The 27,831-nt window shown below is 46.6% G+C and overlaps 1 protein-coding gene across 1 annotated transcript; it reads left to right on the top strand.

The window, feature by feature from the left end:
- Positions 1–27,347, top strand: HMBS (hydroxymethylbilane synthase). The gene is made up of 14 exons (XM_032964466.2): positions 1–285; positions 2,796–2,852; positions 6,365–6,437; positions 7,671–7,720; positions 10,065–10,120; positions 13,889–13,966; positions 15,094–15,171; positions 15,829–15,904; positions 16,732–16,845; positions 17,519–17,557; positions 18,247–18,366; positions 20,205–20,258; positions 20,776–20,862; positions 21,484–27,347. Exons 1-14 carry the CDS (start codon positions 268–270, stop codon positions 21,661–21,663), a joined length of 1,080 nt encoding a protein of 359 aa, XP_032820357.1. The 5' UTR covers positions 1–267; the 3' UTR covers positions 21,664–27,347.
- The last annotated feature ends 484 nt before the right edge of the window (positions 27,348–27,831 follow it).

Raw genomic sequence — 27,831 nt, forward strand, 5'->3', positions numbered from 1 at the left:
TGTGCGCGCGTGGGGGGCGGGGCGAGTGACGACTTTGTCGGAGCGCGGCGAAGCGGAGTCGCGCGTGGAGAGAGAGGGAGCGGATCCTCACCGCTCCTCACCGCTCCTGCCACCACCTCCTCCTCCTCCTCTCACTGCACGGCGAATACAACTCCTCAGACGCGACCGTCTCCCCGTCGTTAAACCACGAGGGGTGCGGCCTGCGTGCAGAGGACGAGAGGGAGGAGAGAGGTAACGAGAGAGAGAGGGAGAGGTGACGAGCCGGCGATGGCGGAGAACGGCGCGGTGAGTTTGCGAGTGTCGGTGGACACGATTTGAGCTCGTCGTCGTCGACACACTGCCGACAGTACCAAGTGGCGTGGCATGTACTGCATTGACGGAACGCCACGGCAGCGCCTGGCACCGCCGACAGTGGGCTCGCTCCCGTGACTTACACATCACTGCATTGACGAGTACAACGTTCGACTGTACACACTTCCACAGTGCTAGTGACTGTAGCCTGTACTGCATTGACGAACGCAGCGGTAGCGTACTGACTACAGCGCTGTAGTCAGTAGGGTACTGCTGTCGCTATAGCAGGCACACGTGAAGACGGTGCGTCTTCTTCGTGACGTGCTATGCTGTGAAGCAAGGCCGTAATTTTAATATTCAAATATGCTCAGAATGTCCCCTCCCGCCGCCCCCCACCAATATATCGCTATAAAATAGATTTCTGTTTTTATGATTGTGGTTATGGTTGTACTTTATTAATCCCTAATCTCTGCCATTACATACAATGAAACAAGGTAAAAAAACAGCAATGTAATACAATATCACTATTAGACATTATTGTAAAAAAAAGTCCATTCTATGTGTTAGTGAATTTTTAAATATTTTAGGCATTAAATTAGTTAAAAAATGTATTTTAAAAAATTGGGGGGGGGGGGGGGGTGACCCCCAGACCCTCTGGAAGATTTGCCCCCCCCCCCCCAATGTTTACTTCATGGCTACGTCCTTGCTGTGAATCCCACTGCAGAGTCAACCTCTATAGTGTACTGGCCATCGCAGTCATTGATACGGTACTTCTACACCGTAGCCGCCACCGTAATTGCGGCGTCTGTGCTGCGCGCGTTGCACAGACACTTGGGGCCACGTGAAAGTGGCTACGGTTACGTGTCGAGTGGTTCACGAGTGTAGCACAGCGGTCAACCCACACGGTTTGATACCCCGGTGTTCTTGTCAAGGTGAAATTATGTTTACAGGTCCCCCTCCCCCCAAAAAAAATGTCTTTGTGTTTCTCCCTCGTGTTGGGTCTTTGTAGGATGAACGTTGAGGTTTATACAGGGCACGGGGTAACCAGTAAGGTCTGAATTGGTCTAATAAGATAGGCACAGTTATGCAATAGTCGTGACTAAAGCTATCGTGCAATGCTATAGTTGTAATACCGTATTCACTGTTACAGTACTACAAAGGCAAATACCCCCAACCGTACAGCCTTAAATGTACTACGGTAACACTTGAATAGCCACTACAACGCTGCGCTACTAAAGTAACGCAGTCCGCCATTCAATACTTTTAGTATGCGCTGGGTACGGGTCTAAGTGTGACAGTGTTGCAGTCACCATTCCGTACGGTACAATCACTTTGTGTCAATAGCAGTTGGCTTTTAAGTGACATTGAATTACGCTCAGTAGACATACGCTCACTATTAGCACGGTTGGTTACGTACGGTGCGAAAGAAGTTCACCATAAAATTGCAAACTTGACCGGGATTTCCTTAAGAGATCAGGCGGTTGCATTTGCTGTAAATTGTATTTGTTATTAACTATAACCCACGCTTCTCTCCATTTATTGACTGCTAACTGACCGGACCCTGATTACTCATGACTACATTTACTATCACTTTAATTGACATAAGTGGCTTGATCGCTCACAATGTCTTTGTCAAGACTCTTTCACTTGACTGGAATGTGTGTGGTTTTCACTACCAAATTCATTTACCCATGTACAGTGATATTCAAAGTAACGTGAAGAGAACACTTGCTTACTTTTAACACCGCTTAGCTGTGGACACGGGAACTGTTTTTGTTCATTCATTTTGTGATTTTAGCTTCATTCAGCTGATACATTAGTGTCTCGTTATATGGATTATGGTCATAACAATACTGGACATTTGTGAAAAAGAGCTTCATAGCTCATCGGATTCCACCAGTCTGAATAAAGATTCCGATTCTGACTAATAATGTTCAGGCCTTTGTCACTCCACTGCTTGTTAATGGCCTCTCCATGCCTTTGTCGGTCATGGGGGTTGTTTGACCATACTTCACCATGCTGGTCCGTGTGGCTTGGTGAAGGTGTGGAGCACACTCCTTGAGCCCAGAAGCACAACATTGACCATTCTGCACTGGCCTTTGATCTTGTGCAGCACATCGCTACATATTGTGAATACATAATGGGTATTTTAACAAAAACATCCTTCTGTGGTTTCTTTGGCCACTCTCGTGTCTAATTTCCTCTGGTCTGTTCAGCTCTCTTGAACGGTTAACCCACAGCTTGAGATCCCCTCCTCTCCTCAGCCGGTTGATTGCTTCTCTGAGTGGTGGGCTCAATGGTTGGCATGCACAGATTGAGGATGCACGGATGTGGTGGTGGTGTAACATTGTTACTTTGACATGCACTCCTTTTGCTGCTGTTTTCTTTTGCCCGCAATAACAATGCTGCCAGCATTTTCAAGTGAAACACCGATGATGAAAACCCAACACAGGACATGTCCAGAAGTTAGCCCGCTCTAAGTTCGACTCCTCTTTCTTTCACAGAGTACGGGAGATGTCCGCCCACCGCAAGTGGTGCGAGTTGGAACACGGAAAAGCCAGGTACGGAAAGAATTACGGAATTAAATGCCCTCTGCAAGAAAGCCTCAATGAATCTTAACCCTGTATTTCTCGAAGGGGTCACCCAATGGGAAAAGTTTGGCAAAGTTACGTTTTAATGAGCGTTTCGGCTTCACGTGGGGAAAAAAATCTGGGGTCATTGCAGATGAGGGGATGACATTCAAAGCTGCACACACGTGGATTTCACCCATTTCTGTGCTGCCATCTTTTGGCCACCTCGCAGCCCAAGTGTAGGCCACCATGTGAATTCCCAGACAGTCCCCCATCGGAGTAGCAACCATGCTCACGCCGGCTTAGCTTTCGAGATCCGACAAGATTAGGCACATTCAGTGCGATTTGGTCATAGGGAGTGTGCATCATTTTTTGCTGAGCATTTTGAATAGGGCAACATTCATTGCAGTGTTAAAGCGTGTCAGCACGTGCGTCCCCAATCTTCTTCGGCACCTCCAAGCGGTGGTGTGGGTGCTCATGCTGGATCTGCATGAACGTACAATAGTTTTAAACTGACTCTGTTATTAAAATCACAAAATTTAAGAAGTGTGAATGCCATTTTGCTAAATAATTGCTATTTTTTTAAATCTTTAATTGTGGAATGCTCTGATGTTGTCTGCCAACCGTGTCGCGCTAAAAAAACTTCCTCGCTCAATGGGCTTTACATGGGAAATAAACTTCTGATCCTGAAAAAAAGCACGTGTCAGTGGAGACTCTTGTTAAGACATCATATTCATATACGGCAATGTTTTTAATTGTATTAAAAATAAATATAAACGCACGTTTCTAAACGTGGAGAGAAAAACCAAAGGACGCGGATAAAAATCCATGCGACCACGGGGAGAGAGACACGCAAACTCCAAATATACAGCAGGTGTCGGGATCAGGCTTGAACCCACGACCTCCTGTATACTAGGTGAGGGAGTTAACATCTCGCCACCATATTTAAATGAAGCTCTACAAGCACATTTGTACATACATATCATGGGGGTAAATAAGTATGATGTGTATTCTAGACTTTATTGTTTCTTGAAGTAACTGGTCGGAGTGTCACGAGTTCACAGTGGCTAATATAGTAGCGGTGTGTGTGTGTAAAAGGTGAAAACTCGTGTGGAATATGATATTTTATATTTTGCTTCCTTTTCTCAGAGGCACAGTTAATCTGCTGATCAATAGTTAACTGTGTACACTTGTCCTGACGTTTTGTTGATATATAATTCCCGGTTGAGTTTTCATATTGATGACCGTACCATATGTTTCTCTGGATGCATCCACTGCCCCCCCAGTAGTTTAAGCCAATTGATGCAACTTTGCTGTCAAAGCACTGAGCGTACAGCGACCGCAGTGGATGATGATGATGTTCAAGATAGACGACTACAAATTGTTTGCTAACGTTGATAACGGTCAGCGCACGCGTATTGCCACACGTCTGTGGCTGTTCAAATGAAATGCCTTCGAGATGTGATCTCTAGCCCTGCCCGTTAGATTGGGTGCGTTACACCACTCCTGCAGTGGCTGCAGCAACGGTCGACAGAAACTCAATGAAATCCGCTGAGATTTGATTCTTAATGATCTAGCGATACCACGTGTCTGGAGCTTATCTGACGTTCTCTTTCTAGATCCTTCATGCGCAGTATGTAATGCAAGTTGGTAAGGACCCTGCGATGTCACAGTTTACGATAGACATCAGTGTAGATTTTTACATTTGGGGACTCGGTGAAAAAATGGCATGTATTTATCAATTTAAATAGAGTTGGTGGCATTTTTACCTTAATAGATTTCACTTGCTATCTTTAAAAAAAAAAAAATTGGAATATACAGTAAAACCTCGTTATTTCGGTATTTGATGATTCGTAATTGGGGATAATTCGGCACGGCTGCACTTTCGGCATATATACAGTCTATTATTAATTCCCCATGAGCCAAATTGCCGTACCGAATGGTCCAATTTCGGCATGAACGTGAAGCGACGCCACACACCATGACCAGAAGAATGTCTCGATCTGGTGGTGGTGGCGGCGGCGTGTGTGGTGAGCGTCAGTGCAGACGGTGTCGCTTGGACTTTACCTTGTTTATGCACTCTGTGCAAGCCAACCCTCTCAGAAATGTCGTCTTCACCGACATGAAAGAAGTAATAGAAAGGGACTGAAGTATAAATTCCTTAGTCTGTGAGACAATTCCACATTTTTTTAAAATATACATTTAATTGATGCAGGTGTGTCAATGCGTTTGGTGTGTAAAGAGTTTGGGAAGACAAATTTGGAAATTTTCTTTTTATTAGGTCAGGAGGCGGGGATTACCATTGTAGAGTGTTTGGAATATTGGATAATTTGGCAAGGCCAGAGCCCTATATGTATCGAAATAAGGGTTTACTGTATAAAGTTCCTCAATCTCATCCCCATTGTGCTCTCTGCATCATGTCATGTGCTCTCTCTCTGTGCATTATATCCATTTGGATCTCCTTTTGGAACATTGCAACACTCCATATTAGAAAACGGCCAATTGAAGCAAATTTCACGGAGCTACCTCTGCGGTACCTTCCCGACAACCTTTGAGTAATGTTCGTCACCTGACAGTCACACCAATATATATTTTTATTTCCGGAGCTGGTATATAGCCAAATCGTGCGCAGAGCCAAATTTTCAAGTGATGGTGTTTTGTGCAGCCGTTGGTGAACCTGACTGAAGCCATCGACTCTTCGCACTTGAGAACTCTATTTAATCATGGTCATCTGCCTGTATTCGAGCCCAGGATCACGGAAATGCCAACTTCTTAAGTCACCTAGTCACCTCTTGTCATTTTTATTTTAATCTCACTGATTACACAAGTTGTTTTGTTCACCTTCACCGAGTGTTTGTGCTTATAAAATTCAAGTTTTAAACTTTGTTCATTAACCATTCACCGTGAGCTTCGCATCCCCGTGATTGTTTGTTTTATGTTTTGCGGTGACATGGTAGCAAGTGCTCACGTTTTCCACGTCGTTATATGCACTTTTTGCACTATTAAATCTAGATTGAAAACTCGTTCCTTTTCGAACTGCTTTTTGTGTTTATTTTGTGGTCCTTCCCCCACACCCGCTACATACGATGCGAAAGAAGTTCTACATACATACAGTGTGTTGAACTGCATATTGTACTGTTTGCTGGACTGTGCCTGCCTTTGGTTACACGTGTGTGTGTGTGCGTGCATGCACATGTACGTGCGTATGCATGTACGTGAAACAGTTCTGAGTCTCTCCTAGGTCGACTCGGCCTCAGATGAGTTCCTGGTGTGGTGTGTAAACATCGGCACTAGGAAGACAAAGGCGGCCGGCCGCGGTGCTGGCCACCCAACCTCTTGTGTGCCATGCCTGCCTTAATGGGTGCTCGCTAACAGCACTTCCACCAACAGTCTGTTAAATGCTATACAGGGGATCTTTGTCTTTTGTGTGCATGCATATGTGTCTAAATGTGTGTGCATGTGCCTCTGTGTGTGTGGGCCCGTACCGCTGTGTGTGCGCACAGTTGGCTCGGATCCAGACTGACAGCGTGGTGGCGTTACTGCAAGCCCAGTACCCTCTCATCACATTTGAGATCGGTAAGTCCTGGCTGTGTTCCGAGTGGCCGACTGGTAAATGACCTCCCACGGCCTTTCATATCCACTTCACAGAAAGGGTGCCATGCTGGTGAGATGCTAACTATCTCGCCTGGTATACAGGAGGTCGTGGGTTCGATCCCGACCCTGACGCCTGTATATGTGGAATTTGCGTGTTATCCCTGTGGTCGCGTTGATTTTTCTCTGGGTCCTCATTTTTTCATCCACATTTTGAATCAACATGCGTTTAGAGTCTTTGGCTGCTATACATTTTCACTTGATATGCCACTTCATAGAGCTATCATTTTTGGCCAGGTTGCTTCTGAAAAAGATCTATATAAAATAAGTTCAGTGGGCTTTACCCGGTAAAATAAAAATAGTTTAGTTTTTAGTCTGGTGCACCTTGGTAATTCTGTATAGATATTACGTGACAGCTTTGAGGATTGGATAAAATGAAATCACGTTCCCTAAGCACGGTTGGCTACTCATGGTGCGAAAGAAGTTCTACATACATACACTGGCTTAGTGGAGACATACTGAGCCCTGGTTTCTGTAACTCACCCGTATTGTAATTAAGTGTTGAATAATTAATCGATTAATACAGATTCCAAAGCTCATGGTATGTACATTAAATTGCACGTGTAAGAATTTTTGTCTTTCAAATCATATATGTTGTATGTAATCGGTTGACTTGATCACTTCAGCCATTGGAGATGCTGCCATTGAATGAAATCGTGACATTATTAAACCGCTCTGGTGGAGGGTGAAACATTCAAATCCTAATTATAAGCTTAAGCATGCGCTTATTATTTGACCAATAACATGTGTAGTTCACGAATGAGTCCATGCATTTAGTGTACATTGTCAAAAGTTAGGTGCGGAAAAATTCCAGCAGCACACGTTACGTTATAATCACAACGGGAAAGGTACAACAAACCCATTCTGATTGCAAACTCACGCCAGCTAGGGCCCCCCCCTTTAGAGTGAGCTCTCCAGAGCGTGAGCAATAACAATGTAAGGGGGCACAGAAATTCCACGGGCAAAAGGCCGAACACAGGGCTCATTTGGTTGTGATAGAGAGGTGAGAAACTGGGCCTCACTTGTCCCACTTACATAGGCACTACAAGCGGCGATGGGGGAGGCCGGAGGAGAAAGTCCGCGTCACCTTTGCTGAAGGCTGAACGGTTCGAGTGTTGGCGCGACAGGTGGTAATTCGGGGCGCGCGTGTCTTTGCAGTTGCGATGACGACCACGGGGGACCAGATACTGGATGTGGCCCTCTCCAAGGTAGGGCTGTGCCACCGCGACTCGGCAGCGGTCACGTGGCGGAGTAACACTCCGCCTCCAGCGTTTAAAGACGTTGTATGAGAAAACGGCGTTCTCGTGCCAATCCCCATGTCCTTAAGATGTTAGAAATCTGAAACAAGTGTTCACCCACAGGACTGTCCTCTTAACCCTTCCTCGTTCCGAGATGGCTGCAAGTTGGCGGGGTTCCCGTTCACCGCTGAATCTCGAAAAGCGCAAGCGGTTCAGGGTTTATTTTATTTAGAGAGGCGTAGCACCGTTGTTTTTAAAGACCTTTTTACTGTACTCACCGCAGAGAACTGTAGCGACACGACCGCGCACTATGATCGCTGGCGCCAAATTGCACGACACACCCTCCCGCATGACCTTGTGGGGATCCTCTGTACTCCTTCAGGTTAACAAACCATTAATGAGGTGGTCATAGGGTTCAGAGGTCCGAGCACTGAGCTGGCACCACTGAGAGCCTGGCTTTGAATCCAGGCAGCATCCGCCTCTGAATAAACCAGGGTTTTCTGGTGTAAAGTTGGTGGTCTCAGCTCGGTGTCCATTCGCTGCACTGAAACAACTTTCAATTAAAGTTTGGTTCTGCACTTGTGTTGGCTGCATTCCACCTCCTAATAACTTAAAAATGTCAGGTGGGAAAGCACTGCTGTCTAATGTGTCACCCAGAGGTTGCTTAAATGGATTTTCAGCAGTAACTCTATGATATCCCCTTCTGAGGGCCGCTCTCGATCAAAAAGGGGTTACACTGCTCTGTGAGAGATCCCAACGAACACATCGTCTTGTGGCATGGTGCTCCGAATACTATCGCAATGGCATTGGTGAAAAAGACAAGAAAAATACCACGTAGAAGGGAAACAATAAAATATAAAACAATAAAACTATCTTTATTATTTTTATTATTTTATTGTTTCCCTTCTACGTGACTTTACCGAAAGAACCAATAATATGAATCCCTGCAGTCACGAAAGCTTTAAATCAAAAGAAAAATACCCTTAACAATAAGCACTGGCTGCTTTACATAAGCTCAATTATTTATATTTTCCACCACAGACGCGCATGTAATTTAATATTATGTTACTGTGAAGGTGTGAGTACAATCTCGTTCGTGCCCTCCAGCAGCAGTGTGCTTTGTGCAGCGCGCTCCGCTCGCTTGAGCGATCTCACTATCTCACCGCCGTCGTCGCTTGGGTGCGGGTGCGGCTTATCGATCGGCAGATTCGAGATAGTCCCTCGTCCCGTTGGGAAATGCCGGACGGCGGGTGTTCCTGAGTGTAGCCTCGTGGCGTGCCAGGGAACCCAGGCAAGCGCGGGAGCGGTGTGCCCATGGCGAGCCAGGGAACGGGGGTGGGGGGGGCGGGCGGCGGTAGCGGCGTCCGTTTTTTGTGAAGTGTCGCCATCCTCCCTCGGGGCTCGTAAAGCGACATCCAAGAACAACACGACAGCGCCGGTGCCCCTTATGTAACGTAAACCTGCGTTAATCGCTTCGCTTTAGGAATAAAATAGTGACACTGCTGGATGAAGGCCCTCCCCCATGTTGCGTTGGTTGTGGAGGGTTGTTCGATGTAACATTTCCACGTGATGAGACACTTTTTGTTGAGCTGTCATTTGTGGCCAGGTCGCTTCTGAAAAATAGCTATATAGCTCTGTCGGCTTTCCCTCTTAAGATAAAAAAATAGGTTAGTATCGTTCATCATACTGCATCTCACTGGTCCGTGCGGGTTGTCAGGGGAGGCTTCGCGCCGGTTAAGGTTTTCTTTCACCAGTGATGTTAGCCGTGGCCAGAAATCAAACTCGGGAAACTGGGTTCACGGTTTGTGCACTGTGCTAACTATTCCAAACACGCCACCTCCACTTTAATCCTCATTAATTCCCTCCGGAAGCTTGTTTTGTCTCTTGCGACCTTTCAAAAAGCCACTTGTATGCATGTTAAACTTCTTTCCCACCGTACGTAGCGAGGAAGGACAAAAAGCAGTAAAGAAATGTGTTGTTAATCAACATGATTTAAAAGTCCATAGCTCCAGTGGCTTCCTAATATCGGAAGGAAAATCATTCCAGACGGCCGCAGAAGCGCATCCGAAAGTGCGCGATGCAGTGACCGTTTTCGTTTGACGGCTAGCCAAAAGCCGCTGCTGCGAGGATGACTGGAGCTTGCCTGATGTTGGTTTATGTTCCTTAATAAGATCAGCGAGGTGTATCCGTGACCTTTGAGGAGGAAGGGGGGCGGGAGATGCCAACTGCACCCTCGCTCGTACGGGTCGCGAGTCGGTCGCTGACGTGTGCTTGTTGGGGGCCCCACCCCCCCTCCCCGTTGTGTTTTGCTCAGATCGGAGAGAAGAGCCTCTTCACCAAGGAGCTGGAGAAAGCGCTGGAAAAGAACGAGTAAGTAGCGTCCACTTAACACTCGCCTACCGCTCTCGCCTACCGCTCTCACTTACCACTCTCACTTCACACTCTCACTTCACACTCTCACTTCACACTCTCACTTCACACTCTCACAACTCTCACTTAACACTCTCACCACTCTCAATTACCAATCTCACTTAACACTCTCACTTAATACTCTCACTTAACACTCTCACAACTCTCACTTACCACTCTCAATTACCACTCTCACTTCACACTCTCACTTACCACTCTCAATTACCACTCTCACTTAACACTCTCACTTAACACTCTCACTTGCCACTCTCACTTCACACTCACTTCACACTCTCAATTACCACTCTCACTTCACACTCTCACTTCACACTCTCACTTACCACTCTCAATTACCAATCTCACTTACCACTCTCACTTCCCACTCTCACTTCACACTCTCACCACTCTCACTTAATACTCTCAATTACCACTCTCACTTAACACTCTCACTTAATACTCTCACTTAATACTCTCACTTCACACTCTCACTTACCAATCTCACTTACCACTCTCACTTAACACTCTCACTTCACACTCTCACCACTCTCATTTAATGCTCTCAATTACCACTCTCACTTCACACTCTCACTTCACACTCTCACTTACCACTCTCACTTACCACTCTCACTTAACAATCTCACTTCACACTCTCACTTAACAATCTCACTTCACACTCTCACTTACCAATCTCACTTCACACTCTCACTTAACACTCACTTCACACTCTCACTTAACACTCTCACTTAACTCTCAATTACCAATCTCACTTAATACTCTCACTTCACACCCTCACGACTCTCACCGCTCTCATTTGACGCACTCGCCACTCTCACGCCGCGTTGGGCGTCTGTCGGTCACCCACCCATCCAGAGTGGACTGCCGTGATTGCAGCACGGCGATGCTTTCAGTTGCTCCTCCGAGAAAGCCTCTTCCCGTTTATCTGGTTATATGCTACGTCCACTGTAACAACTAGTTTGCACCAACCCACACTGCCCGGCGTGGTCACAGTATGGCCAGTGAACCCCTATGACCCACATGTATGTACGTTGGCATTCTTTTGCACCGTACGTAGCCAACCGTGCTCGTCGGAGGTGCAGCCAGGCGTGGTGTTAGCCGCACCACGTGGCCTGGGGAGGCCCTCAATCAGCGATGGATTGATGAAAGGATTGTGAATGTTATTGTCGATTACAAATGATGAAACGTTATTGGATTGATGTTGAAAGGAATAATAAATAAATAGAAAATGTATTAAATGCATATGTGATGTGATGGCCCTGTGCTTGTACTGTACAATGGGTGCCTCGTTATGAATTTGCTTCGAGGCGCTGACAATTGAGAACAGACCTTTTTGCCAAAACGGGGCATTTGCAGAGTAAACAAAGCGTTTCGGAGACAGAGGTTAATGTGACCCAAACATTATTATTTACATTGTCGCAGGCTTGCGCGGAAAGCAAGTGTTATCCATAGAAACAACTCGCAATGTATCATCACGCATGCTCTGCCAAATGTGGTCCTGACAGAACTAAGTAAAATAATTTGAGACTTGTGAATTGGATGGAGTGGTTAGCTTGCTGTGCTACAAACCCGACGACCTGAGTTTAATTCCCTACCTCCGCTAACATTTGTCGAGTGACATTTGAAACCAGTCCTTGGCTAGCTCCCTTCACCAACTCTCTCCTGACCAGTGTGGTGAAGTATGGTCAAAGAATCCCCGTGACCGATATATGTCGTGGGAAGGCCTTCACTGAGCAGTGGATTGACATTTCAGTCATTTTTGTTGTCAGCTGCAAATTCTAGATTTGAAGCTTTCGTGACTGCAAGGATCCATACTCTTTGGTTCTATTCGGTAAAGTCAAGTAGGTAAAAAATAAAACAACAAAAATCACGACGTTTTGGTTTTCATCAGAGATTTGTTCACGAGGCAATTCAAATCTACAAACACAGACACAATTTCAACCGAGAAGATGGTTTCAAATTAAGCAACCTTTGGAAAGATGTTCTAAATCGAACCAAACATTAAACTTATTTTCATTGGTACAGTATATTTTTTCAAGTAGTGGTACCTCAAACTTTCGCAGCACAGGCGGGTGCACTGCCGGTGCCGATCACTGTGCTGCACCTTTCATCATGATAAGTCTGCCAATCAAATGCTAATTTTTACGCTAATTCCTTTGTCAAGGCACCTTAATCCCTCTCACACAGCTTAAAGGTGCACTGCCGTGTGCTACACCTTTCATCATGCTAAGTCCGCCAATCAAATGCTAATTTTTTATGCTAATTCCTTTGTCAAGGCACCTTAATCGCTCTCACACAGCTTAAAGGTCGCAGTCTGAGCTTGGCTCTGTTTCACTCCAGCGCAGTCTTCGAGACAGTCTGGTCCCCTTCACCTGATGAAGGCCGCTTGTGTTGTGGCCGAAACGTCGTGATTTTTGTTTTATTTTTTTACCTACGTGACTTTACCGAATAGAACCAAAGAGTACAGCTGCAAGTGTTTTTATCATCTTCTTTGGTTCTTTCGGTAAGGCCACGTAGAATGAGAATAAAATGATAAAATAACACAATAAAATTCTCACGACGTTTCGGCCACAACGCAAGCGGCCGTCTTCAGGTGAAAGGAACAGACCTGTCGGGACGACAGAGCTTCAATGAACGATGTTAAGATTCGTAGCGACTTTTAAGCTTGTTGGGAGAAGTGAGGCACCTTGACAAAGGGGTTTACATATCAAATAGCTGAGGGATTAGCTTGTGACTGGTCACAGAAATGGCTATGTTAAAGTCAAAACCTACACATCCATTTTGACTTTAGCATAGCCATTTCTGTGACCAGTCACAAGCTAATCCCTCAGCTATTTGATATGTAAACCCCTTTGTCAAGGTGCCTCACTTCTCCCAACCAGCTTAAAAGTCGCTACGAATCTTCACATCGTTCATTGAAGCTCTGTCGTCCCGACAGGTCTGTTCCTTTCACCTGAAGACGGCCGCTTGCGTTGTGGCCGAAACGTCGTGAGAATTTAATTGTGTTATTTTATTATTTTATTCTCATTCTACGTGGCCTTACCGAAAGAACCAAAGAAGATGAATGCTTGCAGTCACGAAAGCTTTAAATCGTGTTTTTATCATTTGGCTGATGATGGAGCATAACAAGGAAAGATATAAATTTAGATTTAAAGCTTTCGTGACTGCAGTAATTCATATTCTTAGTTTTTTCGGTAAAGTCACGTTGAAGGGAAACAACAAAATATATTTTATTATTTTGTTGTTTCCCTTCAACGTGACTTTACCGAAAAAACTAAGAATAAGGAAAGATATATTAAATATTTTGTGTTCAAACCTTGGGGAGATCACTTCTCTGCTGTATCGGTACGTCTCCTGACCTGAAGGCATACCGAGGTTCCCACTAGATCATGCTGGAGGGCGTCTAGAATAGTTTGGCGCCAGTTATTATCGAGTGCGGTCATGTCGCTACAGTTCTGTGCGGTGAGCAGAATGTAGAATGTAGAGAGCTATCGCTCTCTTAATAAAATTACTCACATCGTTGTTTCCTCGCTGCTGCTGACATTAAATCCATTGCGACTCCACGTGCAGTTTGCCTGGAGAGGTATTGAGTGCTGCTGCTGGCTCTACGAGTGTGCGGTGTGATTGTTGTATGTATGTTGAGCTTATTTTTCACTGTACTTGGTCAAGCGTTCTAATCGGAGGTGCTGCTCCCGCTGCCGCCTCTGCCTGCAGGGTTGACCTGGTGGTGCACTCGCTCAAGGACCTCCCCACCACATTGCCGCCCGGATTCACCGTAGGGGCTATTCTCCAGTACGTGCGGCCAAGAATGCTCCTTCTCTGTTCCTCACACTCCCTCCCTCTCTGCTTCTCTTATCCAATATGCACAATTGCTCAACATTGCTTTGATATTTGCATTGCCTTTCTGCTGTTCGCCTTTTGGCGTTCTCTGGTCTTACACTGGTGCAGAGACAAGGCCATGAAGGAGGCAGTCTCTGGTGTAGGCCAATCCGTTTCAAGGACAATGCATACGATTGTCAAAGCACGTTTGTTTGCATGTTTTACCACAAGCATGATGTATGGTTGATGCAGATTTTATGCATTGCGATAGGGTGTCTATTTGGTGTAAGAACATCTTAACACCTCCTGTGTTATTGCCAGAAGGAGTAAAGCCTCTTCTTTTTTTCTCCATTCATGAGAGTTTGTGGATGTGGGAGGGAGTCGTGAGCACCAAGAGAAAATCCACATGTGCAGGGGGGAAGGCGGGGCGGGGGGGAGCAACACATTCCCCGTACATGAATTAATCCACTTGATGATGGAGGCCGTGGGTTCGATCCCGGCTCTCATGCCTGTATATTTGGAGTTTGCGTGTTCTCCCCGTGGTCATGTGATTTTTTTTTCTCCGGGTCCCCTGGTTTTCCCCTCCACATTTAGAGACATGCGCGTTAAGAGTATTTGGCTGCTATAAATGTCCACGTGATAGTCCACTTCGTTGAGCTATCATTTGTGAAGGCCAGGTCGCTTCTGAAAAGGAGCTATACAGTTCAGTCGGCCTTACCTGGTAAAATAAAATGTTATTTTTTTTGGTTTAATACACTTGCTATACTGCAATACCCTGGCAAGCCAGAGGACGGCGACCTCGACATTGATGTGATCGAGGGTGTTTCGCCAATGTGTGTGATTCGCTAATCCAGGGGTCAGCCAACCAACATTTGAAGCGGAGCCATTTTTTGTTAATTCGTTAAGAAAATCAATATTTTAAGAGTCGCAATGCCATGCGAATAACGTCACGAAGCTTCGGAGCTGCGGGTTGCCGACCGCTGCGCTAACCCTCGTTTGCCAAAGCGCTGGATTCACAGACGCATCACGCTGCGCCCCCACCTATCCATGCCCCCGCGTTGTCCCGCATCTCGCCCCCGCTCGCTCCTTGCCCTGCGCAGGCGTGAGAACCCCCAGGATGCCCTGGTGCTGACGCCACAGCTCGCCGGACACACGCTGGAAAGCCTCCCCGACAAGAGGTGCACGCCCAAGCCTGTTACACACACACACAACACCGCCACGTATACTCGCTCACACTTACACAGATTCCCCGTATGGCCTAAACAGGGTGTTGGGGCAAGTCGTGTTATTGAGTCACTGTGACGGTCGGCTTGGCGCACGAGGGGGTGGGTGCAGCCAACACCACGCCCGGCCGCCTCTTCCTCCCCAGTGCCGGTGTTTACACCCACTCACAAAGGCCCAAGATTCTCCATATAGCCAATTATAGCACCACTTCGAGCCACCTTTGTCTCCACGATGATGATGTTTACACACTTCATATCCATATGTGTGTGTGTGTGTACTTGTGTTTGTATGTGTGAGCGGTAGTGTAGCGGCTGCCCTACGAATCGGGTGACCTGAGTTCGATTCCCTCTCACAGCCTCTGCACCAGTGATAGCAATTATCTGAACAACCGGTCCTGGGCCTCCCCTAGGTCGACGAAGCCTCTAATGAGTACCCGGTGTCGATGTGTAGCGAGGGAGATAAAGACGGCCGGGCATGGTGCTGGCCACACACCCCCTCGTGTGCTGTCATAGGTGTTCGCTAACAGCACTTGCCCCAACAGTCTGAAGGCTATATGTGTGTGTGTGTGTGCCCTCGTACTGACACTGGTGCCGCTTGTGTTGTGTGTGCAGTGTGATTGGCACCAGCTCCCTGCGTCGTGCAGCCCAGCTGAAGAGGAATTTCCCTCACCTGGCCTTCAAAGATGTCGTATCCTTGACTTGCCGTGTCAGCGTTGTCATCCACCGCGCTTACGGCGGCGGCAGTAGTTGCGGCAGTGACAGCAGCAGAAAGGAATGGCAGGGGTAAGAGCATCGCTGGTGCGGCTATTATTGGAATGCCATTATGGTGATGTGCACAGTGTAAAAGTATCATTTGTTCAGTAATTATATTTACATACCGGATAGACCCAGGTTAATAAAATAACAAAACAAACAAGACTTCCCATATAGCCTTAACAGACTGTAAGGGCAAGTGCTGTTAGCGAGCACCTATGAAGGCCGGCAACGGCACACTCGGGGGTGGGTGGCCAGCACCACGCCCAGCGCCGTTTACACATCTCACCAGATGCTCATTTGAGGCTGCGTCAACCGAAGGAAGGCCTAGGGACCTGTTCAGCTAATCGTCACTTGTGTTGGCCGTGAGCGGGAATCTAACTCGGGTCGCCGGGTTCGTAGCGCTGACCGCTACACGACCGCTCCCCACTCGTAATATGACACACGCGCGCACACTTGGCAGTGTGAATACTTTTACCATTACGCGATGTGCTGACCGAATTTGTTCAGTGGCTAGCCAAAAGTCGCTGCTGCGAGGGTGACCGCAGTCGGCGTGATGCTTTATGCTCCTTGACGAGATCAGCAAGGTCTTGTCTGGTTCATTTTGTGGCACGCGCTTTGCGTGTAACATTAACGACAAAGTTAAGTCAAGCGAGTGCTGCGACCGACGCGCCGACTCGACAGCGGACACAGCCAAGTTTCCCCGCAGTGCGTTGCGATCTCGTTGGCCGAGGCTTTCTTTCCCTTGACGGCCCGACGCAGCGCGGAAACCTGAACACGCGTCTGCGAAAGCTGGACGAGCTGGGGGAGTACAGCGCCCTCGTGCTCGCGGCTGCGGGGCTCTCGCGCATGGGCTGGGACGATCGCATCAGCCAGGTGAACGGGACGGACAAATATCCCCACCCCCTCCCACCGTGTAATCTGTGCAAGGCCGTTGGGGGGGTGGGGGGGCAGGTGCTGTTGGAGAGTGCCGATGAAGGCCGAGAGAGCCTGTGTGGTCGGCACTGCGCGCAGTCTGTTAAGGGTATTTGGCCACTGTAAAATTCCACTACGTTGAGCTGCAACTTGTGGCCAGGTCGCTTCTGAAAAAAGAGCTGTATAGCTCAGTGTGGCCTTACCGAGTAAAATAAAATTATTTTTTAGTAGGTCTTAAATGTAAATGCTCCGGGTGAAATGTAACCAATTGTCTGCGTTGTGCATGTACACTGAAGATTGTTACGCACATCGTATATATGTACGTATGTTGGAACTTCTTTCGCACCGTGCGTTGCCGAGCTTCCTAATAGGAGGTGCAAAACATTATATTTTAGACGGAAGCAGGAGGGCTTTCTCCACAATTCTCTCTGTCGCCTGAATGTGGCTGGTTGTAATTACCAGCAAGCTGTTTACTCTCCAACACACCGGTGTGCTGAACTCGTAACTAATCGGCGGGTTTGAAGACACATTTACGCAATTTGACCCCAAAAAAACCTCTTATGGGCAATGCATTTTGTGCACGCGTCAATCGGTCTCGTTGCGGTTGCTGATGTATGTTGGTGTTTCCTTGCAGATAATCGACCCGGGTGTGTGTCTCTATGCCGTGGGACAGGTGAGTGCGTCTCTTTCACTCGTGTTGTGTGCACAGACTGTGTTGATGGCAATAAATTGCCACTTTTTTTTTACTGAGCAATAATGAACTCGGATAACCCCTTTTGCTGTGCCACCTCGAGATGTTACTGCATGGCAGGTGTGGAATGAATATTAAATGTTTATTGATGTTTAAAAGCCCTCGTGCGTGTTAAAAGTGGGGCAATGATGGCACACAGCCATTGGATTAATGCCAGCAAGTTGCAATTATTTATAATTTAGTTGCAAGCTATGCGTTCTTAATTGAATTGTAATTATCGTTTCAGTAGAATTGTAACAGGCGTAACAATTCAATGCGAGTAGTAAACTTTAAGCAGTGCAACGGTTAACATCATTGGCAAGCAATATAATGAACTGGTCCCGGGCCTCATCTTGTAATCCACCTACCCGCACTGAAAAATGTGGTCAATTATGTTCAAACAACCCGGCATCACTGACACGATGTAAGAAGGCCTTCATCCAGCGGTGGATGTTTAGTCATCAATGAAATGCGAGGTCTTTGCTGCAACCTCACCTCCACTTTGCGTGTGGCGAATAAGCGGTCAACCGATGTAACGGCGCTAATACAGCAGCGCTGGCGGTGATAATGACGATTACGATGACGGCGAGAGTCGAGAGTGACCATTGATCTCCGCTGCGCTGCCTGCGCAGGGAGCGCTGGCGGTGGAGGTTCGTGCCGAGGACCGGCACGTCCTGGAGCTGCTGTCGTTCCTGCACCACCGCGACACCGTGCTGCGCTGCGTCGCTGAGCGTGCCTTCCTCAGGACGCTGGTGCGCGCCGTCGTCGCCATTCTTGCCGTGCCGCGGGCCAAAGCCACCGATATTTTCCCGTTCGCTTCTTTAAAAATTGTTTTCGATTATGTTTTTCTTTGCAGTTTCATCCCCGATCGCGCTATCGGCATCACGTCGCCAGACCACAAATCCATTGTGGGAATGTCACCGGGCGGCACGCAACCCCCTTGTGGTTAAGGGAACGGCCTTCGTGTTAGGGAAAGGAAGCGGATATCGCAGAGCACCATCTGCGATTCTTTCCAGTGACCTCTGGGTCCACGCAGTAGGAGACAGCACTTTCCCACCTGCCCTGCCACATCAAAGCAACGTTTGTCGCATGATGGTTAAGTTAATATTTTTTTCCCCCCTCTCAAATGAAGTGCGAAAGCGTCAACTCGCTGCACTTGAGAATCCGGTGATTTAAAAATACCAATGTTGTGAGTTGATGTTTGGTATTTTGAGCTTTGCTATAAGCAAAGTAACAGTACATAATAACATACCAAAATTTCGATTTAAAGCTTTCGTGACTGCAAGGATTCATCTTCTTTGGTTCTTTCGGTAAAGTCACGTAGAATGAGAATAAAATAATAAAATAAAACAATAAAATTCTCACGACGTTTCGGCCACAACACAAGTGGCCTTCTTCAGGTGGCCGAAACGTCGTGAGAATTTTATTGTTTTATTTTATTATTTTATTCTCATTCTACGTGACTTTACCGAAAGAACCAAAGAAAACATACCAAAAGTGCAGTCGAATAATAATATTGACAATGTTTTCATGTTGGCGCTGCTAAATTGCTCCTTGCTCGGTGTCATTTCCTTTGCAGAATACAGATAATGGTGAAGCGTGTTTTAATCCTGCGGATTGACAGCGTGCAATTTGGGACGATTATAATCGGCGATGGCTCAGAAGCTCACATTTCGCAGAGGTTCAAGTCCTGTGCCAATATCGGAGCACATTTGCCTGGGAGAAGCCCTGGGGCTAAGCAACTTGAGACCCATCACTGTGTCCATGCTATCCTCTGCCCTTGGTTAAATTGCCGGGTTTGCTGTTACTTATCAGCCGCATTAACTGCTCATTTCCGACGTCTCCTTTGTTGCTCATGTGACATGCAGGTATAGTACGTGTATAGGCATCGTTATTTTTTGTCATTTGGACTTAATGAACGTTTCTCTTTCATGCCATTCATTGATCATAATGGGACAGATGCACAAATGAGACAACACGAGCAAAACAGACAGCAGAGACGATGTAGACCAGGTCACAAGTACTGTATGACAGCAGAGAGAAAATGATACAAACGAGACAGAGAGTACCTGCAGTCTGAAGTGAGATTCCGTCCATATAGACGCGATAGACATTGCCAACGAGACTGACAATGCACATGAAACAAACAATACGGATTTAACAGATGTATGCATGTATGGTTGAACTTCATTCACACGGTATGTAGCCAACCGTGCTAATCAGAGGTCCGGGGGAAGGACAACAAACTTAACACAAATAGCAGCACTAAATTATTTTTTTCAATCTCGATTTAAAAGTGCATAGCTCCATAACAGACGATGCAGACAAAACAGACGGAAGAAAATAAGACGCACAGTGCAGACAGTACAAATGGGACACCGTAGAAGGGGGGCAAACAATATGAAAGAGATTGTGAAAACAAGTTTTTAAAAAAATCTAATTGTGACGGTTCACCAAATCGCACGTACGGTGGATCATTACTCATCTACCATGTCCGGTATGTGACGCCGTTGTCCTCATGGGAGCCGAGTATGAATGTACTGGTGTGTGTGTGTCTCTGCTGTACGCTGGCTGCTTGTGTGACATTCAGGAGGGTGGATGCAGTGTCCCTGTAGCTGTGCATAGCCACATGGAGGGGAAAGAGGTATGTGGTGGCCGCATCGCCATCATCATTCACATTTTCATATTACGCAAAATTTTCAGATCATCCAAAAAAATACGTGTATTCCCGGTTATATTGCGATTTTTCGGATTAATCTGAAAAATGAGAACACATCCCGAATGCATGTGTATGTGTAGATATATATATGACGGGAGTACAGTAGTTTACACGCTGTGCTACAAACCTGGTGACCTGATTTCAAGTCTTACTCGTGGCCAACACCAGTGATGACAATCTGAACCGGTCCTGGGCTTTTCTTAGTTCGACTCTGCCTCAAATGAGTACCTGGTGAAGGTGTGTATACATCGCCAATTGGGAGACAAAGGCGGCCGGGCGTGGTGCTGGCCACCCACCCCCTCATGTGCTGTGCCAGCCTTCAAAGTCTGTTAAGGCTATATGGGGTATCTTTACCATATACATATGAACTTTATCGATAAACCGTACCTATGAGCTTTGTGTTTCTGTTATGTGTTCCTAACGTGTTTCCCATTTGCGGCAGCTGTCCTTGACGGGTGCCGTGTATAGTCTGGATGGGGCGGACTGTCTGAAAGACACCCAGAAAGTGTCCTTGAATGCCACGCAAGAGGTAAACGTGATGGCGTAGCCCTGCGCGCATTGCGACCAACACCACCTGATAGCCTATTAAACACTCTCTCTGGTTATGCCGGAACTCGTCAGATATCGGAAACTAAGCAGGCTTTGAGCCTGCTGCGTACATGGTGGGTGCTTGGATGAGTGGCCACCATTGCATAAAGCGAGCTTTGTGGGGGCTACATTGTCAGAAGGGGGGCAGAGCAGCAAAATCCATTGTCTTTTCTCTCCACCTTCACCAACCAGCACCGACCGGTGTGGTGAAGGATAGTCAAACAACCCCCACGAAACGCACAGTGTGGTTTGACAAAAGGGGTTGTACGTGTAAAACAGCGCTTGCTATTACAGGGAAGTAAAAAAAAAAGTTTAATGATACTGCATTGGCAGTGGCGCTCAAGCACAAATAACCAACAAAAAGATTAAATTCAATTTTCAACAACACTGCCCTTAAAGAAAATCTACACAATGAGTGATATTTTGTGCAATGACCCTTCTTTATTGGCAGTAAGGTCACCTCTTTCGGATTTTTTTTCGAGCGGCGTTATTGACGCGCGTTGCACAGTTCTTCCAGTGGACCGAGCTTGACGGTGCCGCCGCCGTGTCTCCCTTTGCGCAGCCCGGGCAGGGCGGCACCGCCACCCCCGCGCAGCACGTGGGCGTGACGGCTCACGGCAGCGTGGCGCCGGGCGACATGGTGGCGGCCGAGGGCCTGGGCCTCCGCCTGGCCGAGGAGCTGCTGTCGCGCGGCGCCCAGGAGATCCTGTCGACGGCGCGGAGGCTCAACGACGAGCGCTGACGACGACGACGACGACGACGGGTGGCGTCAGACACGGCCGCCCCCCCCTCCACCCAACCCCCCCTCCCCCTCTTTTCGACACCCGGCCCCTACTGGACATCCGTAAAAAAAGAGTTGTATAGCTCATCGGATTCCTCCTAGTATAAATCAATATTCTGATTATTACCGCAGGCACCGCCGCCTTCGGCTGGACCTGCACGCAATGACGAGGCCTCCTCTATCCCTCTCCTCCCTCTCGCCGCGCAGTGGAAGCTGCTGCTACACCACCACCCGCAAATACGCGGTGGCTCGCTTCCATCCACGAGTGCAGTTGCACACGTGATGTGCTGGGAGTGCTGTTGCCAATGTATGTATGTTGAACTCATGTAGTCAACCGTATGTAGCCAACCGTGCTAATCGGAGGTCTCAATCCTGCATGGTTGGGGAACATACCTCTGATTAGCACGATTGGTTATGTACGGTGTAAAAGAAATTCAACATATGTAAGTATGATGGCCTATGACATTTCATATGTCCAGACACTTGATATATTGCTGCCCAATGCCAAATGAGGCCACATGAGGCCTATCACTTGAAAATGGCCCTTAAACGATATTTAATAATCGCTGCAAGCATTCTCAAAACTATCAAAACTATTTCTAATCTTAGGGCATTCAGTACCTTCTTCCACTGCGATGACCTCTTGCAGTGTGTGTGTGTGTGTGCTAATGTGGCCACCTGCCAGAGGTATCTGAAATTCCTACTAGGAACTCGATTGGAAAAAGGTTCCCTAACTTTTGCTAAATACACTTCATTATTAACTATATTTTACCAGGTAAGACCCACTGAGCTTTCTTGCTCTTTTTTTCAGAAGCGACCTGGCCACAATTGATATCTCAACGAAGTGGCTTATCACGTGGAAATTTATGGCAGCCAAATATTTATGGCAGCCAAAGATTCTAAATGCGGTTGGAAAAACCGGAGGACCGGGAGAAAAATCCACGTGACCACGAGGAGAACACGCAAACTCCAAATATACGCGGTTCAGGGTCGGGGGTCGAATTCACGACCTCCTGCATACCAGGCGAGGTAGTAAACATCTCGCCACCCGGGTGCCCTGTGGTGGCCACCTGTTCACGGTGAGCCCCAAGTTGCACGGCGCTGCACTCGTATCGCTGCTTCCAACCACGGATAGTTGGAGATCCGCTCGTTACTCCGAACAGCCGTTGGCGAACACGCGGGGCTCTTAAAGCGTCTCAACTGCCTTTGTTGTCCCCCCCCGCACCTCCAATTCTTTACGGTTGGCTACGTGCGGTGCTAAAGAAGTTAAACATCCAGTAGAGCGACGGCATTGACGTTTTGGGGTTGACGATGGAAACGAGAAGGTCTGTGGTATAACTAAGTGTGTGCGCACTCTGGCTGTTCTCAAATCCGTTGTCCACCTTTTACGGGCACGTCTGTATTTTTATACAGGTATAGAATATATGCGTTATACGGGTGTGCAATATATATACAGCACTGTGTAAATTGTATGTTTGTGCATTTCGTGCATATGCTGTGTATATACGGACACAAACTGATAGTACGACGCTTTACTCGGCACAGTTTCTGAGAGGCGTACAACCAATCCTCAGCAGCGAATGTAATCGCACTTTGCAGCAAGCAACAATGTGGATGGAGTGCGATCGCTTCATTTGTTACTCAAAGTTCAGGGCCACTTAACAGTGTTGTGTTGAAAGAAATGACAAGCAACGGCAAGTGTACAGGGCTTGTGAGTTTCAGAGCACTTACGCGAATAATAAATAACGCCGCCGCCTTCCCCCATATATGCGTCTGCACGCACAGTATTAAAGTTTTTTTTTTCCACAGACCATCGACCACACAGCCTTCTGTGTTAAAAAAAAATAACTTTGTGAAGATAAAAATACGGGGAGGCATTCATTTTATGATTAATACTCAACACCTTGGCGCTCTCGATTACGATTCTGTGTTGTGTATTAAATAGTTTTCCAACGAGCTAGGACCCATTTCAAACAGAGAAGGTGGTTTCCTATAATGATCAGCCAGTTCCAGCCTGACTGCCGATGAGACACTGAATCTTGCAACCGTTCCAGCGTTTTGCTCGAGGTTTAACCGCTGCCGCCGACAAGTTGCACTCCCAGAAGGCCATGCAGCGGATGGGTCATGGAAAATACTTTTTTTATGTGGAGAGGCAAGGAAAGGAGGCGTTATTTATATCGTTATTAACATACACAATTATGCTGAATTAATATTTAGTCAAATTAACACTTAAATTGAACACTTATTTTTTTATTTTGACTACTTTATATCCACATGCTTTGGATGCAATGACTGTTTATGGAACACACTAATTACATTTCCTCGTATTGAAATGTGTCACTACTTCTATAGCTGCGTAATATGCTGCATCTCTCCTCTTGTGCCAGTTAACATCATTTGGTACTGTTCTTGTTTGCTAGTGTATGCCGTGTTCATTCCCACCCCTCACACTATCTCGCACCAAACTGAATGAGTACATAGTCTGCATATTTAATTTCATATCTTTACGATACGTCAAAACGATGGAATATGAAAAACTGCACGTCAATATATATAGTTAATACTTTGCGTTTTAAAAAGATGCCAATTTGTGTCTCCTAAACGTTTCGCATAACAGCCACTCATAATAAATGTTTTTTGGGTTAGATCGCGTTATTTATAAATGTGTCGTAACCCTCCACCACCCGTCACGTTGACAAAAGACAATTAGTTCACTACTTTAGCCCACCGGTGTGTTGAAGAGTGAATCCACAGCATTTACAGTTTGAATACGACGTTTCGCTGGTAATTACATCCAGCATCATTGGGCAATTCGCCAGAATGGTAAAGCCCTCACTTGCTCTCGGTCTTAAATAGAGCAGCAGGGTGACGTCATCATTTAACTCATAACAGCCACTGTTCTCTCCATCTCTCTCCTCTTTACTAATGGATCATCTGTGCAGAAAGTCTGCCTGGTTTCCTCTGACTTCTTCTGCCCTTGAGGTTTTTTTGTCTAGCCGTAGGGGAGGCAGTGGGTAATTATTCCTGTTGTACCGTTGGCATCATCACGAGATTAAGAATCCGTTCAGAAATCTCACAAAGCAATGTGGCCTTGTGTGTCTCGCGAACGGGTGCAGAATTCGTTTTCCACTGGACTTCTCCAGGGAAACCTTGAAAGTGACCCTCTATCCGCTACCCGATGTGGGGGTCACGCTCTCATAGCAGGCGAGTAGAACCGATGTCTTTAGTTCTCACAGCTGGATTTTAACCGATTGAAGTGAAAACCCGGTTTGATCACGGATGGCCGCCCGCGATTCCAACCCAGATCTCGGCGGTGCTGACCTCTGAGCCACCCAGCCACCCGTCTCTCAATTTTCTACAGGCTGATCCACATGTCTTGTGACCCCCCCCCCCCCCCCGATTAGTGGGCGCTATGGTGGCGAGCTGTTAACTACCTCGCTTGGTATACAGGAGGTCTTGGGTTCAACCCCGACCCAACGCCTGCTGTATATTTGGAGTTTGGATTTTTCTCGAGGACCTCCGGTTTTTTCCTCCACATTTAGAAACATACGTTTCGGAGTATTTGGTTGCTTTAAATTTCCACAGAATAAGCTATCATTTGTGACCAGGTCGCTTCTGAAAAACAGCTGTATAGCTCATTGGGCCTTACCTCGTCAAATATCTTTTTTATATCGTTTTAAATTGTTTTTAATTAATTGACTCCTATCATTGTTTTTTTCTTTGCAAATTAATTTCTGTTTTAAATAAACTACTATTTAAAAAAAAATAAGTTGCAGAATTTAATAGTGGTCACAAGACATCTGGACCACGCTGCACTCTTTTTATTTTTTTCTATTTGAAAACGAATGAAGGTGCCACTGAACATCTGTCTGCAGTTGTAACGTGATTATCGTTGTGTGGCCAGCGCACTCGTGGGGCTGAATTTGAAGTTCATTTGGGGAACTTAAGGAGAGAAAAGAGTGCACTGGATTGTAACTTCACAGGTGGAGTTTGTATGTCACCGAGAGATGAATATGTAGCCAAACCCCCATGGAGGCTTGTTGCTCGTACAATAGCATTAAATAGCAACTGTTGGTCGCGTAAAAACAATTTATCTTCGGATTCAAAGCAGTATAAGTTAAATGAGAGCCAAAAAAAACCCCAAGATATTTTATGCAACAAACAGACCATGTAACTTTTAATTTTTGAGAAAAATATAGCGGTGCATATGTGGTATTTGCGTAATGTTTGCGTGCAAAAGATTTATATTATCTTTACTTGGACTAGTTTTACTTTATATTTTACAATTGCGATCAATCTGGCGGGGCTCTGTGTACAAATGAGCTTTTGGAAATGCCTTAAATCGTGTAAAAATATAAGTCAACCATCACGTCGCCACGTTGGCACCGGTCGCGTCATTCGGTGTTGCAAAGGCCGCGGGCATCCCTGAGCTGTGATATAAACCACACGGCAGCGGCATTGAATGTCGTCGGGTGACAATGGCATAACCACGGGGTAATTATCAAAATTATGTTTGGTCGATTTACTGATATGTTTGGTTATAACCAAGGGCCACCCTTGCAAAAGGGGCACAACGCGTCCCCTAAGTTGGCCCGTGTTTTCACCCGGTCCAATAAAGGGTTCGCGAATGAGACTCTCGGTCCGCAGTGGTCTGATCTAACTTGAATGTTCGCGGGATAGGCCCTGCTGAAAATTTGACACGCGTGTTATTTTATTGCATCGCGCCCTCGCAGAGGCAACGGCTGGTTGCGTTTCGATAGCAGCCACGCCGTCGCGCGTCCTTGCAGCTTTTGCGTTGCTCATCGATCCCACTGGAGTCGCGTGACTTGGCGGATTTCGCAGTGACGCTGTGCGCCACGTCGATTGAAAATGGCAATGGCGTGAGTGGAACGGTCGCTGTTTTTGGAGAGCCAACGCGACGCAGTGATGCAGAGTAAAGCAATTGAGCAACGTTTTGCCAGCGCGGTAATCGCAGCTGCATGCGGTGCTACGATTACAGCTACAACACAACACGATACTTGCTTTGGGTTTATAGCAACGTGCTTGCTGTTACACCGGCCCATTCCCAGTTGAGGTGCCCTCGAGCAGTAGAGCTGTTGGGCACAACATCAAAGTACCTTTTTAGTTTTCTCAAGGGTCCAGAGTAATCGCCGATGTGAGGACACATGGGACTACGGGTCATGCATTTCATCCACAGCCCATTGCTTCCAATAATCCATCTCGTTTGGGTTGAAGTAGGTTGCGGGGCGTTCGACCACCTCTACCAAAGGTTTTAACAATTCTAGTTTTTGTTGGATGGCCTTACATTTGTGGTTGACCATGATGCGTGCTGGGATGAAAGCATTGGCCGGTCAAGCGATCTTTGTATCTTTTCCGTTCGGGAACTGTCACGCGGCATATTTAAATCAGAGTATGGCGATGCGTAGATTCGATTCCAGTTTTGTTATTTGCAGATGTATGACTTCAATATCACGAATAGTATTGTTTGACATCTTGTCCATGCCTTAATTGGTTTACTCACAAAGTCAACATTAGTTTTGATCGCGTGAAACTCTATTTACATTTGAATTGTTATCTTGTATTTTTGATATTCAGCCCAAAGAGCAAAACATTTTATTCATAAACGTATATATGCCTGAACACGATATCGTTTCTGTGTATTCTGCTTTTGTTTTGTAACACGTCCAGAATTGAAGTTATATTATTTGAGCATTTAAAATATTTTTGTTTGCGTTAACAATTTGAACCTCTTCCGGAAGATGATAACGCAAATCTGGGGCAACGAGCCTATTTAGGATGGAATATATGAATACAATTAACAATGGGGGTTTTGTGCAGCCTTTGGTTATTGGACTGAGACCATCAACTGGCTACTCTTGAGGAGGACCCTGTTTAATCATGAGGCAGCAAGGTGGCTTCAGGCCCGGGATCTCAACAGTGCCGACTCCTTGGCCTGACACCTGACCCAGCCAATTGTACTGCGTTTGATTTTTTAAGTGCCGAGCTTTTGATGATTGTCCCAAGTGACTTGGCCATGAGACGTGGCGTGTACAGTGGATTGATGAGCATCGGTGTCTGTTGAACTTTGCACCCTACGCAGCGGGGGAAGCACAACGGCCGTGTAAAATA

This window comes from Petromyzon marinus, chromosome 32 (assembly GCF_048934315.1).
Source record: "Petromyzon marinus isolate PM22_M1 ecotype Great Lakes invasive population chromosome 32, UKy_Petmar_22M1.pri1.0, whole genome shotgun sequence".
NCBI classification, from domain to species: Eukaryota; Metazoa; Chordata; class Hyperoartia; order Petromyzontiformes; family Petromyzontidae; genus Petromyzon; species Petromyzon marinus.

What these genes read in the sequence shown, in the direction of transcription:
- HMBS (XM_032964466.2), top strand. An exon ending in GCCACATGGAGGGGAAAGAG is followed by an intron (nt 20,259 to 20,775) that starts GTATGTGGTGGC and finishes CATTTGCGGCAG; the next exon opens with CTGTCCTTGACGGGTGCCGT. An exon ending in CCTTGAATGCCACGCAAGAG is followed by an intron (nt 20,863 to 21,483) that starts GTAAACGTGATG and finishes CCCTTTGCGCAG; the next exon opens with CCCGGGCAGGGCGGCACCGC.